This window comes from Nilaparvata lugens, chromosome 1, assembly GCF_014356525.2.
Source record: "Nilaparvata lugens isolate BPH chromosome 1, ASM1435652v1, whole genome shotgun sequence".
Lineage (NCBI taxonomy): Eukaryota > Metazoa > Arthropoda > Insecta > Hemiptera > Delphacidae > Nilaparvata > Nilaparvata lugens.
Window position 1 is genome coordinate 21414708 of NC_052504.1, and position 15053 is coordinate 21429760.

The 15053-nt window shown below is 35.1% G+C and overlaps 1 protein-coding gene across 1 annotated transcript; it reads right to left on the reverse strand.

Annotated features, from left to right (window-relative positions):
* Positions 1 to 1373: 1373 nt before the first annotated feature.
* Positions 1374 to 9417, reverse strand: LOC111043593. Its single transcript, XM_022328579.2, has 2 exons — positions 8791 to 9417; positions 1374 to 1809 (listed from the first exon to the last, which is right to left on the reverse strand). The coding sequence occupies exons 1-2, from the start codon at positions 9290 to 9292 to the stop codon at positions 1487 to 1489; spliced, it is 825 nt and encodes a 274-aa protein (XP_022184271.2). The 5' UTR covers positions 9293 to 9417; the 3' UTR covers positions 1374 to 1486.
* Positions 9418 to 15053: the final 5636 nt, after the last annotated feature.

A 15053-nucleotide genomic window follows, 5' to 3' on the forward strand; every position in this document is an offset into this window, starting at 1 on the left:
TATATTATAGATTATAGAAATTAGAACTGTTGAAAACAGCCTTATCGAATCCTATAAGTGCCCTTAGAAATCAATAGCTTACTCTAAATCAGAAGTAGTTGAAGGAAAACCTGTGGATCTAAAGGAGACCCTACTAGTGGAATCATAGCCTACGTACAGTGTTCACAATTTTAACTATGTCTAACCTCTGAAAATAATCCTTGAAGGCAAAAAGAACCATAATTAATTGATAAAATATACCATTTCAAGTAGTCTATTTCTCAAAGCCTTAAAGTTAATCCTGATCACACTAGAAGAAAGCCTAGAAAAATTCTGACCATATGACTGTGTTATTAAGCAAGAAATTATATTCTTCAATAATGTCATAATGAATTTTCATAATTATAACGTTATAATGGCAGTGTTTGATTAGCAATGGTATTGATATCCTTGTCTATCATTCAAATCTATTATTTATATTTAATAGACAAGTGATTTCTTTCTGATTTTTTCCAAGGCACAATCTGTCTCGTGTAAGCCTGGAATTGAACAAAATGAGCATAGAGCTGGAGCATGAATTCTGCAACATAATGCACACGGAAACAACTCGACATAGGGAAGCATGTCTTAATTAATTATGTCTCCAAAAGTGAATTCAATGTTAGTTCTCATAGCTATAGAGCTTTCAAACTGGCTTGATCAATATTTTATTAATCTTTGCTCAGTACAAGCATTCGCTTGTTTGGTCCAGCCCCAGCTTTATTAAGATAATAGATGTTATGTATGAACATAAACTACATCATACGAGATATAAGTGTGTAATGAGGTCCTTGGCTAGAGTGAGATCCACGTTTTAATGGCAGTGTTTGATCAGCAATGGTATTGCTATTCTTGTCTATCATTCAACAATGCCGATAGCGCTATCTCTTTCTCGCTTTGCTCTGTTGCCAGATAATCCCTTAACAATGTAGAATTAATAATTGAAATTAATAGAATATTTCGTCTTAATTATAAAAATTCATTATGGCATTATTGAAAAATATAATTTCTTGCTTAATAAAATATAATTGATTATTTTGAACGAGAATGAACAGTTAATATTACATCAATAAACCTGTATCAGCTACCGTCTATAGAAAGCATTGACAAGACAGAGGTTTGGCAACTTTTTTCTCTCTTCTTCCTCGACTGCCATTGTAACGTGGACGTCACTCTAGCTACACACACATCGATTTTTGTCCGTACGATATTTTACGTCCTTATGAATTCTTTTAGTTGAAACAGATGATTTTTGACAAGTTTCCTATATGATAGAATTCATGAGGACGGCGAAAAATCGAACGTCCAAAAATCGATGAGTCTGTAACTGGCTTTTGAAGGAAATGAAAAAAACATCAATTCAATTTGTACTTTATAGTAAATAAATTAGAATAAATAATAGCAGTGGCAAATAAATTAGTCAGTCCTTTGGCTTGATGTGTGATCGGTGGATGAGGGAGGGATGAGGTCAGTGTTGCAGTTTGGGATCGTAGTACGCGTAGGCCATGTCGCTGGCATCGGCCTGGGTCTCGTGGATGCTGCGCTTGTAGTGCGAGGCGCCGTGACCGTGACCGGGCACCGTGACCACTTGGTAGGACGTCTCGTGACCTCCGCCGCCGCCCACCAGCTTCTTGAGTCCGACGATGAGCGCCAGGGCGAGGGCCAGCTTGCTGATGATGAGCGCCTTGCCGGCCAGCAGAGCCAGGGCGCCGAACTTGAGCGGGATCATTGTTCCGCCCAGCAGCATCGCCACCAGAAGCAACGAGTTCAGGCCCTTGCGTTTTCTGGCACCTGGAAAGAACAGAGGCAATTGCAGTTAGGGATTGTGATGTTATCAGAAAATCAAATTGTTAAAATTGAGTGAAGAAGCAGTTATGTGTGATTTCAAAACCTAATAACTATGAAGTTGACAACTAGTGTGGTCAACTTGGTTCCTGTTTTTGAATTGTAATTCTCTATACTTTTGTAGAGAGGAATGAATTTCTTTTGATTCTCATTATTTCATAACAACATTGGACAACATTAACTTTTCATTAAAATTGGGAGAGAAATGGTACTCAGACAAGTATTTCCTCCATGGTCATAATTATATTATGATTATAGTGTTTGGTAGAATAAGAGAATAAATTGTTGAATTTCACTATAATTGATACACTTGATGCAGTTGTGACAGTGGAAGAAGTTGGGTTTGTACTTGAACTCAACTGATTCAGCTTGTGCCTGTTGCATGAGAAAATACAAACCAAGTAGTAAGCTGGTAATTAGAATAGGAAATTACAAGAATCAGCTTGTATTTTCTCATGCAACAGGGTCCTGGTGGTTCAATCTCAAAATTAATTATGAATAAATCCATTCTGTGCCGTTTGCATACGGCCAGTTCAAACTAATATTCTCAGTCTGGATTGAATTCAGATTAAGTGCTGTTTGCTTAGTATCGGATTAAACAGATTTTCCTTTAAAACGTGATTAAATCCAAGTCTCTATTAAGTCTTATTTGTTATAATGTGGTTCGATTTTGAGCTCAAATCACCAGCAGATATCATAAAATAGCCTAAGCTTCCACTGTGCAAACGACCCTATGATAACAGGAAGTTAATATTGATTTGATTTAGTTTAAACTGAGATCCCCTTTGAACTCGCACTATACAAAAATGCTTTTATTGAGGTTGATAGCTGTACAAGCTCGAGGCTTGTGCGTGGAAGAGGGATAATAATGAGTGATGGAATTGATCAATATCGTACAATATGTTTTCAAGAGAATCATGACATATTTTTATCATGTTATTATCATCAGTTAGTTTTCTTCTTCTTCTTTTTACGAACAAGGATTAGGCTTTAACCTGTTCCGACTCACATCTAGCCAATTATTCAAATAAACATAAAACAATCCTACTATTGCCACCGCTTGCGTGGTCTGCCAACATCTCTTTTTCCTATAATTGGCTGATAATTATAGACTTTAAATGGTATTCTTTCAGCTGACATTCTTTGAACATGCTCACTCCATTGATGCCGATTCTCCGTAACTCTTTCATTTATGCTGCAGATATTCAATTAGTAGACTCATAAATTCAATTCAGTTTCTGTATATTAAGTTACAGGAATAATACAATTTATAAATGGATCAATACTAATATTAATTATTAATAATGAGATTAATTATCAATCCCTGTATCGTATCTCTGTGTGCGAGAGCAGTGAAATAGATAGAAAGTGATATTAGAGCCCAAAGATAGTCAATGTGACAGCCATCGTTATATTGCTCCAGTTCACCAATAAAAATTTTGTTGAGCGTCTGACCCATAAGAATTTATCTTTGTCACCCAATAGGATAGCTTCTATCAATTTTGAAAAGATCAAGAAAGTATCTCAAGAACATAAACATGTATGTCTATCAATCACGTATGTAACAATCACGAGCTTGTTACAGGAGCTCTTATTTAAAAAACCTGTTTTTTAGTTTATTTATATTAAAAGATTTCAAAAGGGTACTGTGGTATTATTTTACATGTATTTTATGGTATTATGCTATAATATGTTTTTAGAAAACATGAGTTCACTTGGTAAATAAGAATGATTTGGTGTGCTTTCTATGAAACTTGGTGGGTCGCTCTCATAATTCTATAAAATCAAATTCACAGATTTTGTCAATTTCGTAAAAAGAGGTGCTCAATCCCATTGACAGGATGGCCATTTGGAAGGTTTCTTATTCCGCAGCATCTCTGAATTTAGTGTAAATATCATGACTTCAATACATTTTAATCTAAAAGAGACCAAGACCAGAAATTAGAGTAATCATATTTAAATTAAACGTGCGTCCCAAACCCTCCGTTTCACTCGAAAAATATTTAACCTCATTAACATAAAGTTATGTGATTGATAATGAAGAACCAGAATATTTATCAAGTGTAAATGATCCATTTGTATTAGAAAAACCAGTGGAGCGAGGTATCTTTTTATAGTTTAACAGGAAAAGTATCGCTAAGCTGCTCTATCAACATGGAACCAGATTGGCTCACTGATGTGTATTTGTGACCTCATCTAATAGAAAAAGTGATTCTATTAACAGACTGAAAAAGTGGATCAACTGGTGCTTTCTCCCTTGGATTGAGAAAAATATATTTTTGGCGAGCTCATAACTCAAACGAATAGAAAGATACAGCGATTTTTCAAATATCTTCAAAGGTCGTACATTGAATGAATGAATGAACATTTTCATATCCTAGATTACTCAATTCATTCTGATACCGTAAGCAAATCTATACATCACATTTAATTCATACTGTTATATTTTAATCTCTCCCTGAATAAGTGTAGTTCAAATGAACAGAATATTGTGGAATCGTTCTAGGAGTTGCAGTACGCCAGGCTATAACTATATAGATGGTACATTATTATTTTGATAGTTACAAAGCAAGCTGTAATCATTCGCAATCAGTGTGTCATCCTCTAATAGCGGAGTAGTTGAAACCAACAATGAAATCTTCAGCATACTATAAGAATAATGTTTATTACAATGCAATTTCTTGTCTGGAACCAAGTAGCATAATACTTGGTGAGGATCTATTCGTTAGATGAAAATAACAGCTTGTTAGCACGAGATCTAATAAGTTTGATAATATGGACGGTTGTTTGAGTGGTACTGCTTGATTTCTCAAGTAACCCAATTATTGTTTTCACTCGTTAGCCGACCTTGTCGGTATTATTTGGGACTGCAGCCCCTGTACTTGGTCTATTGTTGGGCCATTTTTGCAGAAGTCCTAATTGAGGTGGCGATGGCTCGTTATCATTCAATTGTAAGGAAGTCCGCTCGTGAGAATCAGATTCTAACCGCTTGTAACGGTAGAGCGATCCTTAATGAATATCAGCGTCCAAAACTAGAGCAATTATTTCTTTTATGGCTTGATTTCAGAATGGACTGTCTCAATTTCCGCCCACAGATTCACTCTCACCTCTCTTGTGTATTATTTTCCATTGCTTTTCCTCAAAACATTCCCCCAAATATAGGAAGCAATCCACTGACTGTCATTGTCGATCTTTGGGCATGACCCATTGTCCATTTCCATTCTGGGCCTACATCACTAATCCAACCACTTCTCTCTCTTCCCTTCACTTGTATACTTGTATACGGTATTTTCTTGTTGCAGTAATATTTTTCTGGGAGATCCAAGCAGGTTAGTTGGAATTCGTGTTGTTGATAATTCGAATTATCAAGCCTTCATTACATCCTTCTCGTAATACTCCTGTTTCCTCTTGAAATATTACATTATTCATGTAAACGTAATTTACATGAACCTGATTTGGTCATTCGTACCAAATTTGAAAAAATATTTATAAATTCATATCGTTAATTTTTTGATCAAATTGATATTGCAATTATGAATATTCTCAAAAAATGATGAATGATAAATGGATATAATAAAATGAATATAATGAGTAATTGGAAAATGTACCTTCGTCTTTGATTTAGATTATATTAAGTCTCTTTAAAATAAGTAGGATAAGATTTATAGATTTTGAGGAGAATTCGCAATGAACTTTTGTACTCTCCTCGTGGTTAAAATTGCCAATTTTACTCGTTTCTCGTTTCTTTGCTCGTACACAAACTAATAAAACCGAGATAAAATAATGAAGAATTTGTGTACCTAATAAATAATAACACGAGTATGTAATCTATGCTAGATTTCTGTGGCTTCAAAGCTCAAACCAATGAATTTCTACAATGTATCTTCAAAAATAATTTCAGTACATGATTGAAATAAAATTCAACATTTGAAAGACAGTTCTGAAACTTTCTGACTCCTTACTCATAATATTACTGCTATATCAACAATTACTTGATATTTTACATGCCTTCTACCTCACAATATTTCCCTCATACATTGAAGAGTACTGTTACAAACTTTACATAATGGATGAATTTCGTAACTGAATATAGTAATACACTTCTTTGCACTTGTTGAATAAATTGTGAAGGGAGAAATTATTTTATAAATAAAAATGTTATTGTATAAATAATTTTGAGTAAAAATTTAAAGGACTTTCACTGACACGTTATCCCCGCATCAAAAGATGAGCGTGGGTATTGATTCATCATCTGGAAAGCTCTGTACTATAGAAAATAATTCATAATGAATTCTTGGATTTCATAAGGTCATTGCTGGAACACTGGCTGGAGGAAGAAGGATGATAAGCACCGACAGATTCACCATGTCTTGCAGTTTTCATTGAGAGCAGTTTAGCTGCTCGGTATATGCCAATTTGATAATGGACTAAGTGATTTGTGAATGATTATCTGATTCAGTGAAAAATGTTATCTGTAGTATCTTACAATCGTGTAATCATATTACTCACATGGTGGAGCGCTAAGGAAAAACGTCTATCATTCAACAGAACAATCTTTGTGTAGAAGATAATTATGTGTTGTCTATTGCTCTGAGTGTTGAAAATATATGTTATGTTCAAGAGAGTTCTACCACATGAGCAATAGTTTCCAGTATTCAAAATCTATAGCTCCACAAAATTCACTCAGAATTTGAACTGTTATGTATGATTACGAAATCATGAATACTCACATAGTATCATGAACAATTAAACTTGAAAAATCATCACCTATCATAGTATCGTATTCATGAACCATAAAATTTTAAAACGTGAGAATAGAAATTTCATCCAAATTCGTAATTCTCATGCTCAACTTGCAAACTCGTAAGCTAATCCTCTATCCATATCTCTCCACCAACTCTTACCAAACTCATGACATGACTGAGTTAACTAGTCAATAAGTCTTGCTTGATCGCTTTTAGTGAAGACCAAGTAGATAAAAATAGCTCCTAGAATCGATTCTAATCACCTTATTACATTTAAATGGAAGTTGATGGTATGTGGTGGATCATATTTCTTTGAATGTGGTGGATAATATTTTTCTGAAATTCATCGAAAGGTGGCGTTTCTCCACTTAATTTTCAAATTTTGCTCATTTTTGATAGACGATAATAATCAGAAAAGATTTTGATTAGGCTAGTTTGATTATAGAATAAAGTTTCTTAAAGACTTCACATCACAAAACTTGGAGTGTGATCTACTAGTATTTCTGTGAAGAGTAGACCTCACGCAATTTTCTCATCCACAAGTATCTGGTGTCACCTGTTCACCGGCTTCTCCAGACATCTGTGTAATGCATGCAATGAATAATCCACTTGTCAGCTGATTGATTATGAATAATTCTATAGTCTGATTAATCCTATCTACAGAGTAGATGATATATATAGTGATATCAGAGTATGGAGGAGATTCCTTTTCCTTTCATATTATCCATAAAATGCAAAATTTCAAAAAGAAACTTGTCGATACATCGATGCGCAATTTAAAAAGGATATATTCCTGCCAAATCTCATAGAATTCTTTCAGCGCGTTTGGCCGTTACATACAATGCATTTCAATGCGTTACATACATACAGACATACAGACAGACGAAAGAAAATCTTAGTTAAAACATAGACCTCACTGCGTTCGGTCAATGATTTTTGAGATATTGAGCTATACTCCCACCTAGAAAAAAAGCGAAATAGTAATTTTAAAGGGAGGAGATCCTTATGAGAATAGAGGCATTTTTCCAAAGAAAAGCTTCAGCTCAGTTTCAACACACCAAACAACGTATCAAGAAATCATAATCTGAATTCATCAACAATATACTACCTGCATATTTTTAATCAACATGCTTTCGTCAGCGTAACTTGGTTCTAGAGTACTGGAAAAACCACCTGAATCGGTCGGTTGATACAATATATTTCATTGATTGGACTGATTCACTAATTATTGTTTGGTTGAGTTGACATCAAGCGTTTGTAGTGTAGGAGGATCAAGGAAAAACAAGACTTCACTGGAGTATTGAAAATTCTCGTTCACACCGTATTGATAAAAATTGTTCAAGTAATCCATTCCCTGATAGCATTTAAGAGATCATCTTAAAGTATTTTAGAATTGCATAACTTTTTACTAAGTTGGCAAACCTAACAGTAGAAACACAACCATCCAAATTCCAATACTATCTTTTATCAGGCTGAATTACTGTTTGGTTGAAAATTGATCTGATATAGGTAAGGATGCAAGTTAACGAGATAATGCTTCAATTTTATAAATCTCAAATTAAATCCATCTAATAAAAAAGTTTTTGTTACTTCAAATATGACATTCTTGTGATGAAATTCCATTATTGGCTGAACAGTCATTCTAAATAGTCCGTCAGCTAATCCTAATTCATGCTACATTCTTTACTACTGAATTAGATGATCCTGTTAGTAGTAAAATTCGGAATAACCTTCAGTTGTCATAAGCCCTGATAATCTGCGGTTATTTGTTCGATCCACTTACTGACTCACTGATTGGAAAATGTTAATGACTCTAAGAGAAATATCAGTCTAATGTAGTGAATTTGTTTCAGATATATTATTTAGGGTAGAACATGCAAAATTCAAGACAAAAACAAAAATCGTTGCTAAATCAAAGGTTATGTGAGTAATTTGAAGTTAGTAAAGATTTGATAATGTACTTATTGTATAAAATAATAAAATTTATGTCAGTTTGATTATAGGTATTCACACGTTATTTTATTCTGTTTGACTAGATTCCATAAATCAATTTTCTAGCTTCCTAACATATTTTGAGTTGTTACACAAAGTAGGAGAACATTTTCCTCTTTTCTGTGGTTGTTATTAAGACTATAAGATTAATTAACTATGAATGCTCAAATTTCGATCACCAAACACATACCTTCAGCTTCCCAGCCAAAGCTACGAGCACTGTTGTCATCTAGCAGCTTGAACTGTAAGCTGTGCGTATGAAACACCTGCATGAGCTTGTCGAAGATGAGCGCATCGAGGGTGTCATCACGCTGGTCGAGTGCGCGGGGGAGGGAGGAGTCGAGCTGTTCCCGGGTGACAGGGGGGGCTGCCATCACTGAGGGGTCGTCATCGCGAACCAGGGCAACACCCTCCAACAGCGAAATCCTACGCACCGACCGCACCGCAGAATCCAGTGTAGTCACCAGTTTCATTTTCAAACAGGTGGCGAAATTTTCGTTTTTGCACTCCTCGTAAACTTGATAAACATAACGAAAGTCCGAAAAGAGTCCCGGTGACACTGACCTACTGGATTCGATGTTGTCAGTTTCGATGTTGTTGGCTACGATGTTGTCCGCTTTACCCACAACAACGGCCGTCCTCACGTGAGTCAGGCCACTTGCCAAAATTATCAAACCCAAATAGGCCCACATCCTTGCTCCTTGACCAAAACCGAACGACTCTTTGATTTCAGAGCCTATGTTCGTCTTTTATTCGGCAGCAACCCCCTCCACTGTTATCGAATCCTATGTCACTGTCACTGACTTCTTTTAGTTATCACTCTGGCTTCTATTATTATAATCTGTGGATCGAGAGGTGGGAGTTGGCAGTGGCGGGGATGTCATCGCGACGGTGGATGTGAAAAAATGCGAACAACTTGTTAGCTGCAGCTAAAGAACTGGAGCGGCCCGTGAAACGACCAATCTCGTCTCTCGTCTCTCAGCTCTTGTGTCATTGTCCATTCCTCTACTCCTCACTTCATTTCCTCTCCCGCTTTTCTTCCTTTCTAGTTTCACTTCCTTCAATGTTTCACAAGATTAATAAGCAGCTGTCGATGCAAATGATAGACAATATATCTACTGTCATATCAACTCACATTCGTTATCATCTTCATCAAAGTTCAAATAACTGTTTGACTAGGTTTGATACCAGATTCAATACATTGCTCCTTATTGAGAAGTGATATATCATTTCTGAGTGACTGGTTATCAATAGATGTCGATAGTCTTCCAGGTGTTGGTTGATTGAAAATATTCAAGTCATTAGAAAACTAGGCTTCAATGTGTTACAGTTGATAATATTGCTTAGACGTTTTTTAGGCCATTCACGAGTATTAAAATCATTTAATAATCTGTTGTTATCCTCTTTTTTTACTGAATTAAAAATATTTGGATTGTACTTATTGTTCCAATCAGAAGATGAAGGCAATATTTAGAATGATGAATCCCACCTTATTTGAGAACTTTACTTGCTATGTTCAATTATAGATGAAAAATTGTATCTTATATATCTTTAGCTCAACGGTATGTTTTCTCTATGGTTCAACCTAGGTTTACCTGATTTATACCTGCTTCAGCTTATATCCCACTATATTATTGAATCCACGTTCTGAGTACCTGATCGTATAAAATTGTTTCGCTTTCCTTGTTCTGCCATTAGATAAATCAGATAACTCTATCCTTTTCTAACTTCGCACTATTTCCAAGTTGTGGACTACGTAAAAAATTTGAAGCATACAAACATATTTAAAAAAAGACATACTTCTCTTTCTGCTTCTAGTACTGACACATATATGTGACTATTAAGCGAACTCCAGGGCATTTAGTGCATTCCGGGATCTGTCATTTATTTCAGGACATAATATATGAATTCAATAGAAGACACACAGATATCTCGAAAGGTAATTTTTTTTAGTGTAGAGTGTAATTTTTTAGTAATTGAGTGAAATATTAGAATCAGCATCATTATGTATGTTTTAGTTTTTTATTCATTTTTATTTTTCTATTTCATTTATAGATCTATCTGTATGCGAAGTAGTGGAACCATTGGCCTAATGAGATAGTAACCGTGATTCTCCTGATGATCCCATTATGATACAGTGAATAGGAAAAATGTATAGAAAATGTCCAAAATAAGCTAATTGAGTAGAACCGTTGAAAACCTGATCTAAACTCATTCTCACAATTCCGACAGCTTTTTAAGGATACTATTCCAGTTCAATTTGCCTTTTTTATTTGTTGTGTGGGCTAGAGGAATGTGGACTCGTATGGTGAGAGCTGTGACACATTCGCTACTTGCTCTACGGATGTTTTCAGCTCTACCAAACTTTTCCAGTTTTGATGTGTGTTGAAGTTTGTAAATGTGATCAATATAGATAGGCTAGTGCGTATGTATTTTTTCTTTGTTTCAAAATCTTCAATGGAATTTAATAATACGTGGCTCTGACGTATCCACTACCACAATGCTATTCAAGGGTACTCTATACTCTTTCAAGTAATAAACTCATGAATGCATGAAATGGATATGGATAATTACTTATTCTATTGCAACTCATTTTTTCTGTGGGTTATGCCCATACAGGCTTCACGCTTGTGACTGGGGAAAGTGGGAAAGGATGACTACGATTGAAACAAGTGAACCTACTACTTTAGTGGGTTTCAAACCATCGGGAAACGATTTTTCATCTCATTGATCGAGCGAAGTGAGGTCTAAGATTCAAGTCGACATTTCTCTTAATGTTTAAATGTTTGAATGTTTAAATGTTTATATGTTGCGCATTTACGGCGAAACGCGGAAATAGATTTTCATGAAATTTGACAGGTATGTTCCTTTTTAAATTGCGCGTCGACGTATATACAAGGTTTTTGGAAATTTTGCATTTCAAGGATAATATAAAAGGAAAAAGGAGCCTCCTTCATACGTCAATATTAGAGTGAAAATCAGACTATAGAATTATTCATCATAAATCAGCTGTCGAGTTGACTATAAATTGCATGCCATGACGCATGCAATTCAATATCTCAATGTAACTTGGTGAAAAATTAGCAGCTGTGTAGTCTATAAATTGCATGCCTCATTGCATGCCTCATTGAATGCAATTTTTATGCACTATTAAATAGGATGCAAAAAACTTATAACAGCTCGTCTGGGCGCCTAGATGTCTTCTGGTTTCCTCGCGCTAAATTCCGGAAAGCGTTATGAATGATAATTAAATCTTGTGTAAGCATGATCTGATCAAATAAATAGTTAGTGTATCAGTGTGGATGTGCTTATGGTTTGGGACGTCGTTATAACTGCGCGAGGTCTACTGCTCACAGAACTACTAGTAAATTAGAATCATATTTAAAAAAGTCGGCTTCACAAGTGTTCAACCGTCCAACAGGAGTAGCACGCGTATGAATCATAACTGAGCAATAACAGAACCAACCGCTTACTTATAAATACCTCCAGATAAAAAATACTATAAGATCAAAGAAACTATGAAATATTCATATAAATTTCAAACTTATCCAGTGCGAATAATCTCCAGTCAAATCCGCTGGTATGACTACTAAATCAATTTGACTGTTCAAATCCAATGTTAAATGTGATGGGTTTTTCGCAAAGTAATCCCGAATCAACTTTTATGAGAATTAATCTTCATTGGAAAGTGAAAAATAGGAAACCATACGTATTTGTATTGATTCTGGCTAGATTTCAAATCAAAGTGAGAATACCTACAACTGTCAAAAACGACACAGTCGACCTGATTTTCTTGAAAGTGATCTGTTATTTTCGCTTTTCCTATTCTCCTTCTTCTCCTCCTCTTCCCATGCACTTTTATCAATCGACGAGCCGGCAAGCGAAGAACTAACTTGTCAGGAAATCAGCATGAGCACAAAGCCATCGGCGCTGGCACTCTCACGTCAGTCTGTTTGATGGAGCTCAGCGGGGAGTCAGACTGCTGGGCTAATCACAAAATTGACGTGATCGAAAGGTCCTGCCCGGCCGATCAACATTGCATTGGTTCAACTCAACATACTGTACGCCAACTGATTCACACGATTATCAAGCCCCACGCTCCACCCTCTTCTTGCCGAAAAGAGAAAGCATACACTTCCACTTGCTGCTGCTTCTGCTGCTGCTGCTGATCTATTGATCTCAGCGCTGATCTGATTGACAAGGTACAGCTCATCCTCATCGCTAGTAAAATATCTGCAATAACGTTAATGGGTTTTTTGACTATAGTTTGGATGGATTTACTGCAATAAGCAAACCAGGGCAACTGAATAACAGTAATGGTATATGCGTTTTTATAAAGAATAATATAGAATTTAACGAAGTCACTGGGGTAAACAAAGAAGCAGATACTCTTACAATAAAATTAAAAATGAATGGTTCAATAATAAATTTGATTGCCGTATATAGGTCTCCTGCCGCTGACATTGATGGCTTCTTATCTGATCTTGATATACAACTGAGAGATATTAACAGAATGGAAAAAATTATCTTGGTGGGCGACTTGAATATAGATCTATTGCAAAACAGTAGAATATCAAATGAATATATAAGTTTGATGCAGATAAACGGTCTCAAGTCATTTATTAACAAGCCAACAAGAGTAATGAATAATACGAAAACCTGTATCGATCATATATTTTATAGAAGTGCAAAAATTAGTAAAGAAAACATTCTAGGAGTAATTCAAAAGACTTCTATAACTGATCACTATTGTACAACTTTTCACATTAGAATAGAAAAACAGGCATCTGAAAAATCGAATAACTCCAATAATTTCATTGAAAAAATAAATTTTGACAAACTCTTGGATTTTTTAAAAAAGAAACCTGGATAGATGAGATTTCAGAATTGGATAACTCTACTAACTTAGATAATATAGTTGACCGTTTCGTAAATAAGTTGTTATCTTATATAAAATTATCAACTAGTCAAATAGAATTAAAAAGGAGGAATAGACCCCTAAAAGAATGGATAAGCTCAGGCCTGGTAAATTGTATAAGAACAAGAGACAAAATGCATAATGCCTTGAAAAAACAACATTTTAATGTCACATTGAAAGAGAGGTATAGAGCCTATAGAAACTTATTAAATAAACTTATTAAATCAGCTAAATTCGAATTCTATAAAAACAAACTGAAATCATGTGAAGGAAACAATAAAAAGGTATGGAACTGCATTCAGGAAATTTTAGACACTAAACGTCATAAGCTCCCCCCTGATATTGATCCTGAATTATTAAATAATTATTTCTCACAGGTGGGAAAGACATATGCAGAAAAACTATTTGAAGAAAATGAAAATTTTCCTCAAGGAACTGGTAATAATTCTAACTTTCGATTTCTGAATTCATTTTTCATACGTCCCACAAATTATGATGAAGTTATAAATCAGATAAATAGTTTAAAAATAGTGCTGCTCCTGGTTTCGATAATTTAAGTAGCGTTTGTCTTAAAAAAATAGCCCACTTCATAGCTCTACCTCTAACTTTAATCTTCAATAAATGTATGGAAACAGGGCATTTCCCAAGTCATTTTAAAATTGCCAACATAATTCCATTACACAAGTCAGGAGATAAAACAAACCCAACCAATTATCGTCCAATTAGCCTTATAAGTAATATATCCAAAGTTTTTGAAAAAATTATAAAACAACAGGTTGTTCCATACTTGAATAAATTCAATTTAATAAACAAATATCAATATGGTTTTCAAGAAAATAAATGCACTGAGGATGCCATGGCTGAACTTGTAAATATAATAACAAATAACTATAAGTCAAATAAAAAAACTTTAGCTGTATTCCTGGACCTGGCTAAGGCGTATGACACCATCCCTCATTCAAACCTGCTTGAGAAACTTGAAGGAAATGGCTTTCGTGGTCCAGTATTAAGACTATTTGCTAGTTATTTGGAAAACAGAACACAAGTGATTAATTTGAATGGAAGGGAGAGTAAAATAGCTTTGTCAGGATTTGGCCTACCTCAAGGAACAGTATTATCCCCGATTCTATTTCTAGCTTACATAGACGATTTATTGAGTCTTCCTATTCAGGGGTGTAGGATATTGTCTTACGCGGATGACACTGTATTAGCTTTTACTGGATCCTCGTGGGACAGTGTTATATCTCTTGCTAACAGTGGACTTTGCAGGGTGAGGTCTTGGCTTGTGAAGAATGTTTTGACATTGAATTATAAAAAAAGTGTTTATATGACATTTTCTCCGAACTCGAGTACACAGCCAACTGACAAAATAGATAATGTAAATGCAGTTAGAGTACATAAAAGGACTTGCTTGAATGACCCCAACAATGATGATATGAGTTGTCCATGTCCTGTGTTAGAGAGGGTAACTGAAACAAAGTATTTAGGTGTCACTTTGGACCCAAATCTAAGATGGAATAAGCATATAGATAAGA

What these genes read in the sequence shown, in the direction of transcription:
- LOC111043593 (XM_022328579.2), bottom strand. Translation starts at nt 9,292, where the DNA reads ATGTGGGCCTATTTGGGTTTGATAATTTTGGCAAGTGGCCTGACTCAC. An exon ending in CTTTGGCTGGGAAGCTGAAG is followed by an intron (nt 1,810 to 8,790) that starts GTATGTGTTTGG and finishes TGTTCTTTCCAG; the next exon opens with GTGCCAGAAAACGCAAGGGC.